The sequence below is a fragment of the Pyrus communis genome, chromosome 12 (genome assembly GCF_963583255.1).
Source record: "Pyrus communis chromosome 12, drPyrComm1.1, whole genome shotgun sequence".
Taxonomy (NCBI): Eukaryota; Viridiplantae; Streptophyta; class Magnoliopsida; order Rosales; family Rosaceae; genus Pyrus; species Pyrus communis.
Window position 1 is genome coordinate 2,881,506 of NC_084814.1, and position 20,123 is coordinate 2,901,628.

Sequence of the window (20,123 nt, forward strand, 5' to 3'; positions counted from 1 at the left end):
TTCTTCTCCGCTCCCGTCTCCCCCCAACCCAAAACCAAAACCACCCCACCACAGCCCTCACGTGCCAATCACCACCCTTTCTCAGCGCACCACCCAGCTCGAACTCATATCTTGCCTCCAATCCCGAATGGTTCTCACCATCGTCCCTGCCTCCACTCCTAAACCCCAAACCAAAACCCAGAAAAACCTGATCGAACTCGCTCTCCTTCGACCCCATAACCCAAGCACAGCTGCCTCATGTCTCCTAAGCCAAAACCCACAAACCTTTGAGCAAAGCCCGAAGCTTTCTCCGAAATAAGGGAATTCGAAATTTAGGCCTGGGGGTGAGGCAGAGACTGGGACTGTAGGCGACGACAGTGGTGGTGGAGACTGAGGTCGTGGGAGACGGTGATGGTGGTGTTGTGGACTTTGTTGTGGGGATGATTAGTTCTAAGAATTTGAAATTTAATGTTAGGGTTTGGATGGAATTGGGGTAATTTGTTTGAAATTGGTTATAGGGATTAATTTGGTGATTGTGATGGGTGTGTAGGAGAAGGGTGAGGGGAAGGAGCGCCATGGGAGGGAGGTGGAGATGGAGGAAGAAAGAGCGGCGGTGGGTTTCTGGTTTTGGTGGTGAAGGAAGGTTGGGGGGATACGGGTGGATGGGGAAGAAGAGGTGATGGGTTTGTAGGGGTGGGTCCCCCATTTAAAAAATTATTAAATGATTTTATTTATAGTTTTTAATATTTAATTAATTTTTTTAATACTTAATTAATTTTTTAATAGGAAGTGGGCCCCTGCCTCAAACCACGTTAGCATCTAACAAACGGAACGTATGACATTGCAACAAATTTGAAGATAAGGTATGACATTGAAATGTTTTAAAGATGGGGTATGAAACTGTGATTGGCCTAATAGTTGAGGTAATTTAGTGTAATTTACGTAAAAAAAATTAATAAAAGATGAATTTTTAAGTTTTTTAAATCAAAAATAACAAAGGTTTACAAGGAGAACCCTTTCTCATAATAACCCAATACTTGCTATTTTAGGCCTTGAATATTTTATTAGTTTATAACCTTGTATGGTAAAATAAACGTGTAATAGTTAGTTAGAAACCCCCAAAATATAATGCTAACTAAAATAGATAGAGAGTAACATTTTGTAAACTGGTTATACAAAATAAATTTTTAATCATTTCTATATTAAAATAACTTAAACATAACTAAGGTTGTTGAAGATGGTGGTGTAAGAACTAAGCTAAGCACACCTTAGCCGCCAAAAGCAAGAATTTTACTTACAAAAAGAGAAAAGCAAAAACCCACTTCAGGTGAAAAAATGAGAGAATGATTATCTTTCCGCTTAATTTTTTTTTTCATATTTAAACGGTTACGATTAAGTTACGTTAATATTTTATATTAATTTTTTTTAATAGAGACAATAAGATAAAAAAACAAAAAACAAAATGTGAGATGAGAAGAGGGATTGAGATGACAATAAAAAAGAAGAGAATCCTACTCCAAAAAGAGAAGGATTTGGCTCCTTAAGATTGAGAAAGAATTCCTTCTTAAGATTGAGTAGCAGTTCCTCCCCAAGAAAATTTATAGTCGATTAAAAGAGCTTTGTGCTTATTTGGAATTGTTCATATTGTATTCCATTATGTAAAGATCATCTTTGTGAAAGATCAATTAAAAAGAAGATTATTTAGTTAATTAATTGTAACAAATATAAATATGATTTGTAATTCTTTTACGGATCTGTTCATTTATTATTATATAATTTAATGACTAAACGATCTTGTATTTTATTACTTTTTTAAAAAAATTATCTTCACAAAGTGTTTTATAATATAAACAATTTTACTGATAATCATGAAATTTCATAAATTGAAAAAGTCCTTTTGAGGAGTAACTCCTCCGCATTCACTTTTTTATTTTTTATTTTTTATTTTTATGTTTAATTAAGTAAAAGCAGAGAGTTCAATTCAATCAAATCAAATCACTTTTTTTTTTTTTTTGTTTACTTAAGTAAAAGCAGAGAGTTCAATTCAATCAAATCAAATCACTTATTTGTAAGCAATACGACTGTGTTTCAGTCGAAACAAATCGGATACAGTAAAAAAATTTGGAATTTAATTTTAGGGGCAAGGGTTATTTTCTTAGAGATCTTAAAGATTTCGTGACAGTTATCGTATATCGTAGGATCAGTTTTTGTTAGTTATTATTTATATTTAATTTTAAATTTTAAAATAATTTTAAATTTTACGATATACGATACATGATTATGATCACAGAATTCTTAAAATTTCTAAAACAAAATTCTGACGAAAATCTTTTTTCTAATTTAATATCGATCAATTACAAAAAATAAAGAAATAAATATAAAATTCTAAGTTTCCACCAAACCCTAGAAGCACTGCGTCAATTGGTCCCACTACAAGAACATCATCAAGTGATAGTGAACATTTACCCATGTGTGAATAGGCGAATTCAAGAAGAGGCTTCGTCTTCATCCTACAGCTCCCACCAAGGCCTTTTTTTCTCTTCTCAATCCAAAAAGCTGGAAAACTGAGTGGGCAGAGCACACACTTTTGCCACTTTCCTTTTGTACAGTGTGGGACCAAGAAAGAAGATGACACAATCACTTCTATATAAAAAGGAAAAAAGTGCTTTTGTCCTACTAATGATGATGTGGATGGAGCTTGGACTCTACTGCAACTATGCATAAACTCAAATTCCTCAAATTCCTCAAATTCGATTATTCGATTTTCTTTAAACGCAACTGAGTGTATATAATTTTTATTCATGTCTTCGTAAGTTTTTATACAAGAGAAAAGTGATGCTACACAATTTCTTTTTGTAAGTTCCTTACCTCACCAATGTTAACAATGTACTGAAAACTATATAAATTATTAAACCAAATCCAAGTTTATGTTCTTTTTGTTAATATTAGTATATACTATATGGTTTATATATAAGTGGTCACCTTCTAATTGCACAAAGTCTTTTTAAGATAAAAATATCTCACATGAGGTCTATTGAGCTTGAGTCCTAGCAGAACCAAGATATGACTTGAGGTGGAAGTCAGGTTCTTGTACAAATTTTCTCAATAACTAATTTGGTGTTGTTTCTAATGATAAATAATGTTCCACATGTACAGTGTGCCACATAAAACTAACACAAATGCAAAGTAGCACACACAAGTAGAGATGTAGATGCATCTTAATTTTGAATCTTTGCTAATAAAATTCTAAACGTAACACATCTATGAAGGGGGAAAAAAAGCATGCCATAATGTGCGATTTGGTATGTATTCGAATGATCACACACACAAAATTATGTATATAATTTCTTCATTTCGATAAGTAGTATACAACTATATGTTTATATGCAATTGGTATAAAAGAACTTGTATATTACTACAATTAATATGACAATATCCTAAACGGATCATTCAATATTGTGTATGAACAAATTAAAAATTTAACAACGAGTGATAACTTCTAGTTGCATGTAAATTTTTTTCGAGTTCGAATAGTTAAAAAGGTCGAAATTCAACCTCGGAGAGGAGAAGTAACTGTAGGGTGTGAACTCGTTCAGGTTATGTGGACGTGGGCCAGTTCCATTTGGAATTTTATGTATGCGTCAGACAAGCAATCTTAAAACTTTCGGTGTTTATTTATGCATTTTTGGACTGATGGTTCCCTCCCAACACCAATATATAAGCACGCCCCACTTCCCACTCTTTTTACTCTTACCTTTCTTCCCCTCCCTCCCTCCCTCCATCCCTCCCTCCCTCCCTCTCTTCTCCCGTTTTGCTTTCTTGACACTGACTCTTGTTCTACCAACATCCATTTCTTGCCCACATTTTTCCAACTGGCACTCTCACCCTTTCACACAAAAATTTCAGTTTTCGACAAGTTTTGAATTGTTTTAACTTGTGTGTATTGCCATAGGTTCGATTTGGAAGTTGTAACTAGTGTTTATACTTGTAGGGCAGTCTCTCTCTCGTACATTTTCGGTTACGGTACAAGGATTTTACACCCTAGTAGTGAAGTTTGAGCAATATCAGCTTCTGGTATTGCTTAAAGGATCAAGTTTTCTTCGTTTTCATATCGTTTTGGGAATTAAACAAATTAGTTGTGAGGGGGGTTGGTCGGGGTGACACATCCATCATAAGAAAAAACCGTTTTCGAGGACAATGATTCTGCTATACAACGGGTGCACGCAGTCGAAAATTTACTCATTTCTTGATAAGAAATCAATTTTCGATAAAAGCTTTTATTTCTGGATTTTCCATATCTATAATAGATACAGTTTGGGCACTTAGCTATAATTTTCTTACCATTCTTCATCATAACGTTATATAATCTTTTTCGCTCTCTGTTTTCATTTAAATTGGGATACTGGGATTTTTTTTTTTGAGGTTTGGATTGGATTGGTTGAGGAGTGGAGTTATGGGAGGAGCATCACTGCCACCAGGTTTCAGGTTTCACCCAACTGATGAGGAATTAGTTGGATATTACCTTCATAGAAAGGTGGAGGGGCTCGAATTTGAGCTTGAAGTTATTCCGGTGATCGATTTGTACAAATTCGATCCATGGGAGTTGCCAGGTAATTAGTAATTCAATGCTTTTAACTCTTTTACTAATAGTAATTTCACTACATTTTCGCTCACTAGTTTGCTCTGTGAGACATTGAATGAATTACAATAAGTTGGCGTGACTGCATTGGGTTAAGTATCATTTTGTATTTCGAGCGATATTCCAAACTAATCTAAATTGCAGAGAAGACTAGTTTAGCCAATTTGACTAAGCTTAGGTCTGCGCATCGGGTTAAGTTATTTGGTGTTTAGATTGATTCTTTGATTGGCGTATGGATGGATTTTCTATATGAATGTGAACAGAGGGTGCCATAAAGCTAGTTTCGATTTAGTTTAGTTCGGCTTCTTTTCTGTTCTTTTTTATGAATTAAACCTGCGCAGCATCTTCCTTTTCTGATAGGGTATGTGGGTTTCTTTACTTCCAAAAAGCCAAGCTAATTGGCTTTTTTTTTCTTTTCTGAACCACCAAGCTAATTGGCTTTATATATTCCCCTATAAGTATGTAACAATTCAAATCAAATAAAGCACAAGAACAGTGAAGGTTGTTTTTTTTTTTTTTTTTTTTTCTTCCCAAAATTCCAATTAGATTTTCAATAATATATGTGAATTTTGATTGCAGAGAAATCCTTCCTCCCTAGACGTGATATGGAATGGTTTTTCTTCTGTCCCCGGGATCGAAAGTATCCAAACGGCTCAAGAACAAATAGAGCTACTAAAGCTGGCTACTGGAAGGCCACTGGAAAAGACCGCAAGGTTGTTTGTCAATCTGGTGTGAATGGATACCGAAAGACCCTTGTTTTTTACCGCGGACGTGCTCCTTTAGGAGATAGAACAGACTGGATCATGCATGAGTACCGCCTCAATGATGATTTTGCTCAGGGAACATCTGGTCATCAGGTACATCATCCTGCAGTGTCATCAAATGCTTTGGCTTCATACAACATACGTTTGTTAGACAGTTCCCTTGTGTAATTAATAGTATAAGAGCTTCGATGCTACTAAATTTTGGAAGGCTTATGCTGAATTCGGTTTGTTGATCATCTCTACAGGGAGTTTTTGCTTTGTGCCGTGTTGTTAAAAAGAATGAGCATGCACAGAAGACACATGATTCCCATGGAGAGCCAAAGGCCAAGAGGGTTGGAAGCGCTTCGAGCAGTGGGGAGGATATGACCTCAACAAGAATCTTAAAAGAGCCCTTGAGCATCTCTGCTGATACATCATCTCAAGCGAGTTACCTGCATAACGAGAGTCGTTATTCAAGCCGTGCTACATCTCCACATGAAGTTAATCCAATGGCAGAGTTTGAGCCAGCTTCAAGGGAGACCAACACTGCAGACTTCTGGGTCTCACCTGATTTGATTCTTGATTCTTCCAAGGTATTGATACGAGAAAAAGAAAACCATGAAATTTTGGACTAATAATATTGTTCTTATTTTTATAGCTTTCTCAAATGCAGGACTACCCACAGTTGCAAAAAGCTATGCCTAATTACTTTCAGCAGTACGAGTTTCCAAGCACAATGTCGCCGTGGCAGTCATATGAACCCAGAGAATCACCTAGCTCGTCATACTCGAATTTCACAGGGGACCTTAAAATGGCCGATGATGTGAATCAAATGGGCGGCATGTCACCATTCTCTGGACACACAGACTACATGGGTTACTATGGGAATGAGGAAATGCAATTTGAAGGTTTTGACCAGACTAGTTCACTGAGATATCCAAACCCCTTCTGAAAAGATGAACCGAAAGATCATTTTGTCGCTCTCTTTTTTCCAATGCAGGGTCTGAAACATGGGATAGCCAAGCTCTAATTTGCAGGCAAGTGAGCGCAGATGGGAGTTTGGGGGAATTAGGAGGACTTTGGTTACAGGAAGACAATATGGTCATTGTGATGTAGGGGTCTGCCCGGTGCAGGATTGATCAATCGAGTACAATGTATTGCGTCATCCACAGTCGACATCCAAGACAACGCCTTTTAACGTTGGTTCTTGGTAGTATAAGATAATTACAATCACTCGTCTTTTACAAATAACGACTGGTTTGTTTTCTTTTCGGACGTAGTATGTGTACTTCATCTGTTGTTTGGAGAGTTATTTCAGAAGCCACTTCCGAACTTCCCACTTTGTTTTACTTTGCAGTCTGTTAGTTTCTCCGGGTGAATCACTTTTATCGATTTTACTTGGCGTTGGTTTTTCTTACAACTTGTATGGTTTTAATAAGTTTGATTGTTAAATCTAAGCTACCTTGTGGTTGTAATCTATACAGTGTAATTTTCCATGCCTTGTGTGGTAGCATCTTTTATGTATTTGACTCCCTTTATATGATACTAGAAATTATTATATATAGTTCTTTTACTTCTTGTCTTCTAATGTTGATCACGTCTACCTATTTTCTACTTTTTAATATTTCTTTATTAAGGCAATACAACCCTATTCTATTGAGAGAGGGATTGGAGCTTTAGGTGCAAAAGGGTGGACACACTACCTTAACCAACTGACTTAACTCATATTTAGTTATGTTCTACTTTTTATCATTTCTTTAACAAGGCAATACAACCCTAGCTAATCTATTGAGAGGGTGATTGGAGATTAGGTGCAAGAGGGTGGGCACACTACCTTAACTAACTGTTCTAACTCACGTGTAGCTATGTTCTACTTTGTATCATTTCTTTAACAATGCAATACAACCCTAGTCTATTGAGAGGGGGATTGGAGCTCAAGTGTAAGAAGATGGGCACACTATTTTAACCAACTGACCTAACTCACGTCTTGCTATGTTCTACTCTTTTTTTTAGGCAAAGAATAATTAGTTTGCAAGTATACCAGGTAAATACGAAAGAGAGTAACAAAACAGAGAAAAGTGGTTGAACATGTGAACTCAAGGCAGTAGTACTGCTTGTGTCTCAAACTTTCAACGACCTTCAATCATCATGCTCCTTCAAATTATTGAATTTTTTCCGAACTTAATATTCTCTTGAGATATAAAGCTAGTGATAAAGGCTGCTTTTCTAAGTGTTGATAAGCCATCCAATAATTCCATTAGGAAGTTAGATTTAGAGTTTCGACACATTCTTTAAGCTTTTTTATGGTTTGTAATAAATGGAATTTGGTGGGGTTTACTAAGGTTTTGGTGGGTAGCTAAAAGAGCATCACTTGATAGATTTTCCACATCTTTTTAAGATTGAAGATTCACATTACTGTTAAACTTGATCTGAGTGTACATATGGAAAGCTCTAAGGCTAAGGGCCCCTTGATAGTTTTCCACTTCCTTATTGATTTTTCGTTATTCAGGAGGGAAATGGAGTCGAGATATCTTCAAAAAATTTCTGTTGAACAATGTGATAAATAAGTTGAGTTATTTACGAGGTTGCGAAGATTAGAACTTCTCATAATTCAATACTATGAGACACCAACTGATAAAGGACAACCTCAAGCCAACAAGGCTTCCTGCTTTGCAAGGATTGGGGAGGGAACGTCTATCGTATGCATCATTACCCTTACTCTACAAAGAGACGGTTTCCACAACTGATGATAGATTAAAATTTATTTTTTGGACACTCTTCTGAAAGTTTTGAGTTATGCATGAGGTTGCGGGGATTCGAATTCAGCTTCGAGTTGTTCTACCTAACTTCGAAGTTTGTCTGATTTGATCATATGGGGCTGAACTGAAGTTACCCATCAAAATCCATTTATTCTTCAGCCTTGGAGGTGCTTTTTGGCAGCCCCATACACGAGTTTTCTAATGAAAAGTGCAACCACTTCATTTTTGGACAGTTAGTAGTGTGAACTCCCCAAAAGAAACAAATTATAACTTTGGTTTCGAGACAATTAATTGATTGAATAGGAGCATGATGCCTTGAAAAGACCATAAAAAATAAAGGTGCCATCCACACCCAATAAAATGTACATTTCTCTCAGTTCAAGTTTTCCAGTAGTTCACTTTGTTAAGCATCTTGTTAAAGAGACTATACCCCATTTGTCACTTTAGGAATGCTATTGCTTTGCCATCCTAAAAGGTCTCTAATTTGTTCTTTCCTATCTACGACACTAGGACCCACCGTTGTTTTTTAAAACAGATTCTCCCGCCCCCTACGTACTACTATACATACATTTCACTCTCAGCCCCCTACTGCTTCGTCTAAAGTATCGAGTAAGTGCTGCGGCTTTTCCTTTGTCGTCGAGGCAACATAACGAGTATTCTCCACTTGGTTTGGTTGAAAATGAAATGAGGAAGTATCTCCATCAGGAACGTCATGAAGTCAAGGATGGTGCAAGTACAGGAGAAAATCTTATGTGTAGGTTTGCAACTTGGTGATATTGCCTTCTGCTCTCACAAAGACAGTATCACGCGACAAGCAGACTAGCACGTGGCCACATTTGTGGAGAATAAGGATGTATATGCATCCGGTTACATGTACATATGTATAAGCAATAAGCACGGGTTTATATAGAACCTTCAGTATATATATGTACCCTTTATAAGTTTAGTACAAGCTTGCAATTTGAGGACTACAATAAACTTCAACTTCTTCAAGGGTTGCTCTAGACTCATCACCAAAAAGTGACTCCTTCCCATCTTCCCTCTTTGCATATGACAATCCTAACCTAGATTTAGCTTGCCTTAAATCACCAATACCCGAATTAGTATCCGGGCCTGCAAACCCGCCCATAACCGGCGCTAGAGGTGGTCCGATAAGCAGCCCATCAGCCCCAAATTGCGGCCCGCCTCGAGCATAATCGAAAAGGGCTGCACCACTTCCTCCTACTTTGGGCAAAACAATTGGATCAGTTATGTCATTGTCTGTCCAGTAGAAAAGGAATGCATCGAAGGTGTCGTAGTAATCGTCTGTGCTTCTGTAGCCTTCAGGGTTGAATGCACCAAACTTGAAGGACTTGTTTGTGTAACCAATTATGGCACATGGCCCCTTGAAATCACAGAAGTTGTGGAAATTAGCTGCACTAAATCCATCAATTGTGGCCTTATAGCAACACTTGAGTTCCCTACCTGCTCAAAATCATCACATGACATAAGGGTCATTGCTATATAAGTTTTTTGTGTCAGAACCATCGATGACAGTTGGACTCAGAACATCCTCGATTAAAGTATAGAATGGATTCCGTTAGACTAAATGAACATCGGGAACAAAGAAGGTAAGAATTATATTTCATATTATCAATGCGAGTATTTGCCTACAGTACAGGCTAATAAGGACATGCCTAAAGGTAAAGGCCCTATATTAGATCTGTTTTCATATTTTATACCTCTCAAAATTATATGTACAAGAAACCACCATATGATACAAATGAGAGAGAGAGAGAGAGAGAGAGAGAGAGAGAGAGTAAAAATACCACTTAAGAATGTTTTGTCAAGCAGAGAAGGTGGGAATGGAAGATCAGTGTCATAGTACTTGGTCTGTGGCATTTCATCCTCTTTGGTTCTTCCTATATTCCAGCCAAACAAGCTGTACGGGCTGCTTCTTTTCAGTTTCCAGCCATAAGATACAGTGTTTGAGAAGCAACAAGCCATTTGTGTGTGTGCAGCAAATGCCTATGCACTAATTTATCCACACCCAACAATACTAAATATCTCATTCACTACTATCCTCACAAAATATTGGCCAAAGCTTGTAATATCTTATCCTTAAACATTCTCTACCCTTAAAATGACATGTGTCATACAATTATTGGATTTGTCATTAATGTGCCCAGGCTTCAACCTTGTCAAGACTTATAATTCCACCAAAAGAATTATAATTTGTAATATAATGTTGCTTTTGTATAATTAGAGTTTAGGAAAGATCTCAAATTCGGTTCCCATGTTTAGCAAATTCAATACGTAACTTGACTAACTGTAACTCATTGGGTAGTTTAGTACGATTCACCCCTCCCCTAGCAAAAGAACATTGATGCATAAAAAAGAAAAAATAGATTTGTTATGGTACTCCAAAAAAGTCATCATGTACTCCTTCATATATATTTTTCCTCTTTATAATTTTATATATACAAAATGACATTTTTGGAGTCTCGAAATAAATAAATAAAAAAAAAAAAAGGGTTGCATTTGATAAATTGAATGGTACTAGAAAAAATTCGGCAAAACTATTGGCCTCGTTTGGCAGCTCGGACTGTACTGACTATTTCTGTCGGATAGGATAAATAGCCACCGTATAGTACTGACTAAATTAGTCGGGTGTTTGGTGCAGTATCGGACTAGTGACCGTATTATTTATACTATGTTTGGTATTATACTAGATAGGAGGAATCAAACTTAAAAAAAAAAATTAAAAAAAAAAGTGAAATCATTTTTTTGTTCCCAGATCTCTCCGCACCCCCCAAACACCCTCCCTCTCTCTCCCTTCTTCTTCCCCGACTGCAGAAGAATCCCAAATAATTGTTCCCCAGCTCTCTCCGCCACACCCCCCAAACTCCCTCCCTTTCTCTCCCATATTCTTCTTCCCCGACTAAATAATCCGGGCGTTTTGGTTGGTTTTATTAAGCGGGTGTATACCATGTTATCCTATCCAACCGGTTAAATTAATCCGGCGCTTATTTAGTACGAGTGAACACCAAACACCCGAGTCCGTATAACTAATCGTATCCGATCTGCCAAACAGGCCCTTATGGGCCTAGCCTATGTTTTAACCAGAATTTTAATTAGTTAATAAGCTCATAAAGTAAATATATTTAATGATATTTAAAATAAAACGTAAAGAAGAATAGCAAATGGGTCCATAGCTCAGTGGTAGAGCATTTGACTGCAGATCAAGAGGTCACCGGTTCGAACCCGGTTGGGCCCTCTTCAATATTTTCAATTTTTTCAAATTTTTTATTTTTTATTTTTTATTTTTTTATGTTTTTGCAAGCTTCTTCGAAATCGTTTAGCAATAATAATTTTAATTTGATAAATAGAGAAATACGGATATGGAATGTACCTAAGCGCCTTAATTTAAATCCTAAATTGCATAGATGTTTGATTAAAAAAAATTTAATTTTGAGCGTTTAAATCTAATTTGCGGTTTTTTTTTCTTCATGTTTTTTCATGTCAACCGTCTTCCAAATCATTTTGCTGCACCCAAGTTTAAACTGAATAATCAAAGACATTTTTTTTTTTTTTTTTAACAATAACAACAACAGATTCCTTGTAAAATTTTCATCAAAACAAAAATATGAAGACCATGGTTTTTATCATTCGGAGCCGATTATTCTCTAATCGAATGAACACTTGTTCTATCAAGGAAGTTCTGCAATATTAGCCAGCCACTGCCAACAATATTTGGATTATGACATCCATCCTTGCTTGTACAGATTAAGTCTTAAATTAATCAGCTGCATGGGAAGGCAAATGGTTTTGAAGAGGATTCACCGGTGGCCTCTCACAGGTCACAACAATATTCTCATCACCATGCTCGTACTCTTTGAAGCATGCAATCCTCCCCAACTCTTCAACTTCCTCGATCACATGATCCAGCTTTGCTACCATCTCCACCAGCAGAGACGCAAAAGCGGCAAATGGAAGCGCTTCTGAGAACTCGAGGCTTGTTATGGCAATTTTACTCAGCTGTGGCCTCAAGAACTTCCTCTCCGGCTCCTTTGCCTGCTCAGTAGCCCCCTTTGTTTTCCATTTGAGCAATGTTGAACTGTCGGTTTTCACGCTTGATAACGAGACTCCTTGCTTTTGTTGGGTTGCGTGTGCAGCTGCCAGGGCAAGCATGTTGGTTGCCTGGTTGCTGTTGGAGCCTAGGAACAGTCTTGGTTGTGATTTTATGGCTGTGTTAAGATCTTGCAGAGCTTCGTGGAGGTGATCGGATAGTATTTCGGGAGAGCAATGGCGGCGATTTCTTATGCTGTTGGCGAGTTCCATCAGTGCCTTTGATACTTCCCCAGCTAGGCGAATGCATGGGTCCTTGAAGAGTAACCTAACAGATCTTGGGGTCTGCAAGAGAAATTTAGTAGAAAAATGTAAATCGATTATTAAGAAAAACAAAGCCAAAATTAGATCCCCTTTTTGTTGATGCATGTGAAACTATTTTCCAAATCTGCGATCTGTCACAACAAGAAACATGTGACCTATATTCTTGTTCACTACGAACAAATTATGAGGGTTCTCGAGAACATAATCATAATTCTCATGACAATCATCATACTTTGTATTTTTTTTTTTTTTTTTTTTTTTTTTTTGTTTCTTTTCTCAATGAATATTAACAAATAGGGTAAATGTATTAGAACATATATTTTTTAAGCGTTACCTGAATTTCGGTTCCTATACATCCATGTAGAGCTACAACAGTGTATCCAAAGTGGCGAAGAACGTTTCCCAATTTCACATATCGCTGCCATGGAAATCTGTAACAGTGTCTTGAGTGCCTTGGTTCCCAACTTGCATGTAAGGCCTGCTCAAATTGCAACACCAAAATCATTGAAGAGGGCATAACAATTTCCAGAACTTCTGTGAAGTTGAATATAAAAAATAAACGAAACCAAAGATTTCCAAGAATCATACCATGGTTTCATCCTGAGACTTGGAGTCCAAAACAGCCTTATAACCTTTATATATGGGATCCTCAGTTGATTTGTCTTGGTCTGCATCTGTTTCTTCACTGAAGTACTCATTCGCACAAGCTGCAAAATCATAAATCGCAAAATACTTTGAATCACTGGCATATTTAGTTATTGATAAAATGATTTTTTGTTACTCGAACGATATTCTAATCAAATATAAAATTTGGCAAGGAGATTCAAATTTGGGTGCAGAGGTCGATCATATATGAAAAGTAACTTTGCTTATATACCTTCAATAGCTCTAGCTAGGCCTTCAAGTTTGAACACTGAGGAATTATGGAGCTCTTCTCCTGACCAATTCGGAAATACCAGTAGGCTCATCAGTAGGCAGATACCACAGCCTATGGCAATGGTGTAGAATCGCTCATGCGCAATCTTCAGGACATGCTTGAAGCGGTAGCTTGACACGGTTATTAGGTTGAAGGTCAAGAGAAATATCACTATTCCATAATCGTAGTTCTTCCTAATATAAGGGAAAAACCTCATGTATGTAGCTGTAGCTCCTGCCAAATCATAAAATGAAAAGATAGCAAAATATTAGTATAATTTTAATTAGTAGAGAAATTTTCAATTGACAGAATATGATAAGGGAACTAACTTTAAATTAACATGAAAAACAAAATCTGTCTCTTTTTAGAACTAGGAAATGTCATTAAAGATTGCTTAGTGAACAAAGATGAGATTACCAATCAGAAAGACTGCTGCTCCGATGAAAACTGCTCGAAAAGTCCGACCGGATTCAGTTGCAATGTACTGAATGAAAAATGCCAATGATCCAGCTAACAATGTTCCCAATCCTCGGTTCAGTCCTTTGCATAAAGTAGCCCCTGTTTACAAACAAGAAGAAGTACATGAAACAACTTTTGTTCATCACATATATATAATATCTATTATTTATAGTTTTTAAACAAATCATAGGCTAATCAATCACCTGCAGTGAACTCAAGCACAACAACCACAGTCATGACAGCCCAAATGGCATTCTCTCCAATTCCAACAAACAGTGGCTGTATCAGATACAACAAGGAAACCAGTGTCAAAGACAAGCCAACTTTCAGAGCATGGATCACCCTTCGCGGATCATCCCGTCCAACGGTCCACACCGTGCTCCAAACCAAAGCCGGAAATCGTTTCATTCTATCGACAAAAATCTGTGAACGCTTCTCTCCATTCCCTCCAGTTTTACCACAATCCTTGTCCATGTCCATTTCCATACCTGCATGAACTTTGGGAAACATACAGGAAAAACCCCCCCAAAAATTTAAGGGACACACACAAACTGAAAGTCGTGGAGGGAAGATCGGATGATTAGAGTTCTGATTATTAGAAGTGTGGTATAGACATATATATATAGTTTGCGTATATATCAATATTCAGTTTGAGGAACACCACCATGCAGCCATAATATGGGAAGTATTAAAATAATGCCGAGTATTGTGATGTGCACTCTCTCTGACACAGCTCAGGTTTACTTTATATGGTGTGAGAAAATGAGACTGGTGACTGTTCCTACATTTCACATGCATAGCACAAAAGTGTGTTGTCATATTAAATATGGGTTGCTTTCACAAGGGGTAAGAGTCAACATTTCATCACTCAAATTGTTTTGTTTATTTACTCAACCGTGATTAGGGGTTTCTATAATCTACTACTAATATTGTTCACTCGTTTTTCTTTGACGAGTATTTATTTTCACTTTATGGCACGGGAGGGGGCTCAAGACTCACACAAACCGGCCACTCAACATCAACCAAATTTAAAAATTTGTATTGCACCATATGGGTTCTCATATATCAAATACTTAAAAAGAAATTGTCCATCATGTAGAGATTCTCAACTCCAAATTCAGATCACATTCATGTATAGTAAGATTAATTAACGATGCCAATATTTGAGATCTCAAATGTCCATCAGTGGAAACTCAACTTTTACTCCCTAACCAAAATTGTTTACTTGAATATCAACTTGATATGTTTGATTTATTCAATACCAAGGCTAGAGAAAAATGGAAGAGTTGTAAAAGGCGAAAGGAATTGTGAAAGACATGGTTTTTTATAGGAAATGAGAGTTGGAGCCAATATGAATTTTGAGTTTCAAGCGTTTAATAAAATATGAGTATTGACGCAACCTCCAAAGAAAGAATCCACCATAATGTAGGACAAAACTTTAAAATTAATTTAGTGATTATTAATAGATAACAAACCTAATGTCTAAACGTTCTACTTACAATGTCTCTTAACACTAGAAGCCCTAGGAGTCTGAATATGGTTTAGAATCAAACAATTAATTAACAAAATATTAAAAAATGCCTTAAAACTTAAAACACTGCAAACTATGGAATTTGACCCAAAACGCCCTTACGTTACATGAAAGCATTGTGTTGATGTGCGACTCCATTCTCTTCGAAACGAGGGGTCATGGGCTCAAATTGTACATGTGGGAGCCTAAATATGTAAACCTTTAGTCTTGTTGCCTGATTTGCATCATTCAACTTAATCTTCAATCCATTCAACCATTTGATCTACATCATAATCAATTTTCGTTCCTAATGTCTGCAATATCTACTAAAACATATGGAATCAGAAAAGTGTAGGTATCTGTTTATAGTTCACAACCTAATGCCAAAGAATTAGCAGTCTAATCAACTAGGATTGGGCCTGGTTAATCGATGCTATTCTCTTTCCTTTTTTTGACAAACAATAGCGTTAGCGGGTTAAATTGTTAAATGTTAGGAGAGAATGGGATAGGTGAGAATCAAACCCGCATTAGGATGCATAAACATTATTATTTTCTACCACTACGCTAAAGCTCTATCTGGGATCCTATTCTCATACTTCGTCTATTTAAGTTCTCCAATTCCTTCCTTATCTCTTGGACATAAAGCATAGCATTTGTTTCATACATTCTCCTATGTTTCTCCCCTCTTCCCTCCCATCACCCTCCCTCCATCATTCCTCATCCCTATGCTTCCCCCGTATGCTTTCCCTTTACCTCTAACACCAAAAATAAAAACTAAAACTAAAAATGGAATGTAATCAAACTAATTTTGACTAATTTAGCAATGGAAAAAAAAAAAAATTATCAAAGTTGTTCTGTCTTCATAAAAAAAAAGGTACAAAGATCTCAAGCAATGAAAGAAAATTTTTTGTTGAGTCAACGGTGCAACGTGAGTTGACCAGAGACTGCAAATAATGCAACTGAAAGGCCACAAAACTCGTCTGGAAACATCTGTGGCATTAAAAAGTGCAGCTAGCAGCAGTTCTCTTCAGGGCTCACGGATTACAAGTTATTAGGGAGCGGACTTTTGATGGATGAAATATCAAAACTTGCTAGAAAAGGAATAAGTAAATCTTCTTGTTAACCTAACACCGTGAATTATGAACCACTTTGTTGCATGGAAAATTGGGCAACTGGGCATATATAGCTGTTGTTCTCAAACAGCTGTGTTGCTTGATGTTTTGTGTGAAATAACATCCCTCGTGCATCTCAACTTCTCAATATGAAGCCTAGCTTTTACCACTTGGCACCTTCCCTCCTTGTCCAACTGTGGCTCTTGCTGCCAGCCTAAATACTCGATGAAATGCCTCAATTGACTGTACCTTCAACATTACTCTACAAGTTCCTATAGCCACCCATAACAAGCCTCTATAAATCATAATAGTTATTTACATGTATTGGCATAAACCTCCGACTAAGTGTTGGCAAGAATCAACTTGGTGCAATGAAATTTTCTTGCTCGAAATCACAACCCCATTATTTGTAAATCTTAGCTCTGCCTGCAGCCAATGTGTGATTGAATATCTCTTATATTGAATAAAGAACTTAGTAAGAAAGAAAGAAGCGATGATTGTGGCAAGGGGTTAGTGGTAATGACATCATAATCTAAGTATTGAGGGGAAAATGTAGTATCTTTCAACACAATTTCACCGATATTCAGTAAAGAATATAGGTTTTTTATTAATTAAGTTTGGAGTCATTCAAAATTTTTTATTACAAGAGATATTACTACAATAAATTAGAATAAGGGGAGGGAGAATGTTTGAATTCAGGACATAATGAACTGATGATGGATATCATGTTCATCAGGGCAATCCATCATTTATCATAATCGTCAAAATTAAATAATCTTTAAATTATAATCTCTTGTTACAATGACACAAAATAGATACCATTTAACTAAAATTACAATGAAATGCATCCTAAATTGTGTCCTTTTGGAGAGAATCAAGCAAACTCGTGGTTCAATATAATTTATTTTGAATTTTGTTTTAAAGAATTTGGATGTGATATTTAAGTCGAATTTGGTGTCGGGTGAGACAAGGATTCTATTTGAGTTGATTTTGATGAATGAGGATCCTTTCCGGATCCTCTTTGTAAGGATTCCGGGGATCCTCCAATCATAGTTCGTTCATTGTACATTATGCGATCAATTTTCGTTAGGTACTATTTATATTTAATTTTAAGTAAAAAAAAATTACAAAATTTTTTTTACTGCACAATGTACGATAAATGAACGTGATTGGAGGATCTTTGGGATCCTCACAAAGATGATCCGGAGAGGATCCTCATTCGATTTTGGTTAGTTGGAACCAGAGATTCAGATTGGTTGTGGTTGCATCTAATGGGTATGCTATTGCATACGTACTTTCTTTGTGAGAGATCAAATCGACATAGTTCTAAATTTGGTTTTGTTAATAGTGGGTGACACGTAATAAGTAATCGTAAATAAATGAACAATTTGGGCTTAACTCATTAATTCGTGTTTTTCGGAGGGATGAATCAATCACAGCATCTCCACCCGTTTTACCTTGGTAAGGGCCGGTGGTAGGGAAAATTTTTAGGTGTGACGGGAACACGGATGGTACACCACGGGTCTCAATGCAAGTGGTGGAAAATTTTAATTTTTAAGTTATTAATATTTTAACACATATGACCCACCATTTATATTGAGACACGTGGTGTACCATCTCGTGTGACGGGAACACTGAAAAATCTCTCCGGTGGTAGGCTAAGATTGTTACTTTTGACTCTAAATAATAATTGCTTTAGAGTAAGTCCATCTGTTTAAGGATTAATATGAGCCATTTAATTTTGGAATCGTTAGACGTTCAACGGTCCAGATCAAGCCACGTGTTACAACCGTGTGAGGAATTAAGTATTTAACCTTCAGTCGACCCCACGACAACAGAAATCGTTGGCCACTCTCTAGCATTGTACGTACATTATAGGCGCCAAACAAAGAAAAAGGTTACTTGCTAACGTCGGTTGGCCCTCACACAACAGCTCATGCCAAATTCTAAATTTCAAGATATTGGATGTTTAAATAATATCCAGATCTGCCACTTAATATTATGGTTTAGTGATATTTCTGTTCATTTGTAAGTGAGAGATCTTATATTTTATTCTCACCAAAAGCGAATTTGAACCACATTATTATTAGTCCATTGTGAGGTTAAGGTCAACCTCTCCCCTTGATGTTAATAATATCGTTTGTTAAAAAAAATAAAAATAATAAATCCAGATCTACCGCGTATGGGATATTTAAATGCTACATATCCACTTTGATTCTTCATTAATTCTCAATGCATGCAATGTGATACTCTCGTTCCCAACGAATATAATGCATGCGCAATATATGTACACGGACATACAATATATATATATATATATATATATATATATATATATGTAAGTAGAATGAAGTTGTTGAATGTGCTAGCTCAACAAAAACTTATCAACATTCATAGTAAATGTTATAAATTACGTTCGAGAAAACCACCAACAATATTCGAGATTATAATGATATGGAAGGTAAAATCTTGTAAACCTAAGCCTATATACATTTTTTTGTAACATATATATAATCTCATTTTTCACTGGTTATTTTTCCTCTCGCTCACTCACGGAGGTAAATTCTCTTTCTAACTTTGGAAGAGGTTTCAAATTTGAATCTCCTCTCCGACTCTTTCTCTCTCCCTCACTCTCTCGTTGATAGAAAGAAGGTATTCTTGAGCTTGATTAGGATGCTACGGTTATTTCTAACATTAATCTCTTTATTTACTTGTGATTACGCAATAGTACTATTTGACCAACGATTAATATTTTGGACCCTTTATATTTGTCATTTTTTCTTTACAAATCGTGGCAGTCAAATCACTATTTGACATATGTTAGTAAATGCATGCGAAATCATGATTGTTATTCGTTTTTTCTCTTTCTTAGCAAAATTCCAAATTACCATGCTATATATGTGCATTCTTTATGATTCGGGCATGGACTTGTGAGAAAGATGTGAATATAAATTTGATACTCTTTAACTATTTTCAGAAGAGGGAGACGGAGCAAGTACGCAGCAGAAGGTGCTTGTTGCTTTTGTGCCGATGCTCTTTGTCATGCTCATGCTTGCCTATTGTATCTGTATCCACAAACGACACCAAGATGGTTAAGACTCTTTAGGGAGAAAAACATGTCAATTTAGCAACTAGCTAATCCCAGTTAATTTCTTAAATCATTTTGTTAAGGGAAAACTTTGTCTATGTCTGGTTGTCGTTCGCCGGAAACAATGGAGAGTTGCAGTGTTGGGTGTAGAGAGAAATACACTCGTCTTTATTTTTCTTTTTTTTTTATTTATTAAGGGCAATTTTGAGAGTTTAGAAATTCTTTGGTGTGATCTGTTGTATATTTCTCTCCTCCTAGCTCTCTTATCAGACGATATAACACATGACAAGGACACAGAGAACGCGATATACAACTAATTACACCCGAGATTTTGCCCTCCCGCAGATCAAATTATAAAAGATAAACGATAAAGAATAAGCAGCACTCCGAAACCTTAGCAACTCCCACTCTGCAAGTAATTTCTGGTATCATGAATCTACCACTTCCCTACAACATGCTCCGGTAGAAAATCAGCACATTTCAACAGCAATCATAAGCATCGATTACTTCGTTGTTGAGCTTCAAATGCATACATATGTGTGCGACG

General features: G+C 36.5%; 3 protein-coding genes and 1 non-coding gene across 5 annotated transcripts; 2 read left to right on the forward strand and 2 right to left on the reverse strand.

The window, feature by feature from the left end:
• Positions 1 to 3,792: 3,792 nt before the first annotated feature.
• LOC137711528 (NAC domain-containing protein 71-like) lies at positions 3,793 to 6,889 on the forward strand. The gene is made up of 5 exons (XM_068450770.1): positions 3,793 to 4,589; positions 5,198 to 5,475; positions 5,628 to 5,954; positions 6,035 to 6,269; positions 6,362 to 6,889. The coding sequence occupies exons 1-5, from the start codon at positions 4,433 to 4,435 to the stop codon at positions 6,475 to 6,477; spliced, it is 1,113 nt and encodes a 370-aa protein (XP_068306871.1). The 5' UTR covers positions 3,793 to 4,432; the 3' UTR covers positions 6,478 to 6,889.
• Positions 6,890 to 8,884: 1,995 nt separating this feature from the next.
• On the reverse strand, positions 8,885 to 10,159 carry LOC137709748 (uncharacterized). Its single transcript, XM_068448726.1, has 2 exons — positions 9,929 to 10,159; positions 8,885 to 9,584 (listed from the first exon to the last, which is right to left on the reverse strand). The coding sequence occupies exons 1-2, from the start codon at positions 10,104 to 10,106 to the stop codon at positions 9,064 to 9,066; spliced, it is 699 nt and encodes a 232-aa protein (XP_068304827.1). The 5' UTR covers positions 10,107 to 10,159; the 3' UTR covers positions 8,885 to 9,063.
• A 1,145-nt stretch (positions 10,160 to 11,304) lies between these two features.
• TRNAC-GCA (transfer RNA cysteine (anticodon GCA)) lies at positions 11,305 to 11,376 on the forward strand. The gene has a single exon. It is a non-coding gene; the product is annotated as a tRNA-Cys (tRNA).
• Positions 11,377 to 11,721: 345 nt separating this feature from the next.
• Positions 11,722 to 14,554, reverse strand: LOC137709714 (aluminum-activated malate transporter 12-like). 2 transcript variants are annotated; one of them, XM_068448694.1, is made up of 6 exons: positions 14,070 to 14,554; positions 13,825 to 13,965; positions 13,369 to 13,641; positions 13,080 to 13,198; positions 12,826 to 12,969; positions 11,722 to 12,512 (listed from the first exon to the last, which is right to left on the reverse strand). In XM_068448694.1, exons 1-6 carry the CDS (start codon positions 14,374 to 14,376, stop codon positions 11,898 to 11,900), a joined length of 1,599 nt encoding a protein of 532 aa, XP_068304795.1. In that variant the 5' UTR covers positions 14,377 to 14,554; the 3' UTR covers positions 11,722 to 11,897. The 2 variants fall into 2 exon arrangements, with proteins under 2 accessions (XP_068304795.1, XP_068304797.1); XM_068448696.1 differs by lacking the exon at positions 13,825 to 13,965.
• Between the last annotated feature and the right edge of the window lie 5,569 nt (positions 14,555 to 20,123).

What these genes read in the sequence shown, in the direction of transcription:
- LOC137711528 (XM_068450770.1), top strand. Translation starts at nt 4,433, where the DNA reads ATGGGAGGAGCATCACTGCCACCAGGTTTCAGGTTTCACCCAACTGAT. An exon ending in CGATCCATGGGAGTTGCCAG is followed by an intron (nt 4,590 to 5,197) that starts GTAATTAGTAAT and finishes TTTTGATTGCAG; the next exon opens with AGAAATCCTTCCTCCCTAGA. An exon ending in AGGGAACATCTGGTCATCAG is followed by an intron (nt 5,476 to 5,627) that starts GTACATCATCCT and finishes TCATCTCTACAG; the next exon opens with GGAGTTTTTGCTTTGTGCCG.
- LOC137709748 (XM_068448726.1), bottom strand. Translation starts at nt 10,106, where the DNA reads ATGGCTTGTTGCTTCTCAAACACTGTATCTTATGGCTGGAAACTGAAA. An exon ending in TGACAAAACATTCTTAAGTG is followed by an intron (nt 9,585 to 9,928) that starts GTATTTTTACTC and finishes GATTTTGAGCAG; the next exon opens with GTAGGGAACTCAAGTGTTGC.
- LOC137709714 (XM_068448694.1), bottom strand. Translation starts at nt 14,376, where the DNA reads ATGTTTCCCAAAGTTCATGCAGGTATGGAAATGGACATGGACAAGGAT. An exon ending in AGTCTCAGGATGAAACCATG is followed by an intron (nt 12,970 to 13,079) that starts GTATGATTCTTG and finishes CAATTTGAGCAG; the next exon opens with GCCTTACATGCAAGTTGGGA. An exon ending in GTATAGGAACCGAAATTCAG is followed by an intron (nt 12,513 to 12,825) that starts GTAACGCTTAAA and finishes TTTCTCTTGCAG; the next exon opens with ACCCCAAGATCTGTTAGGTT.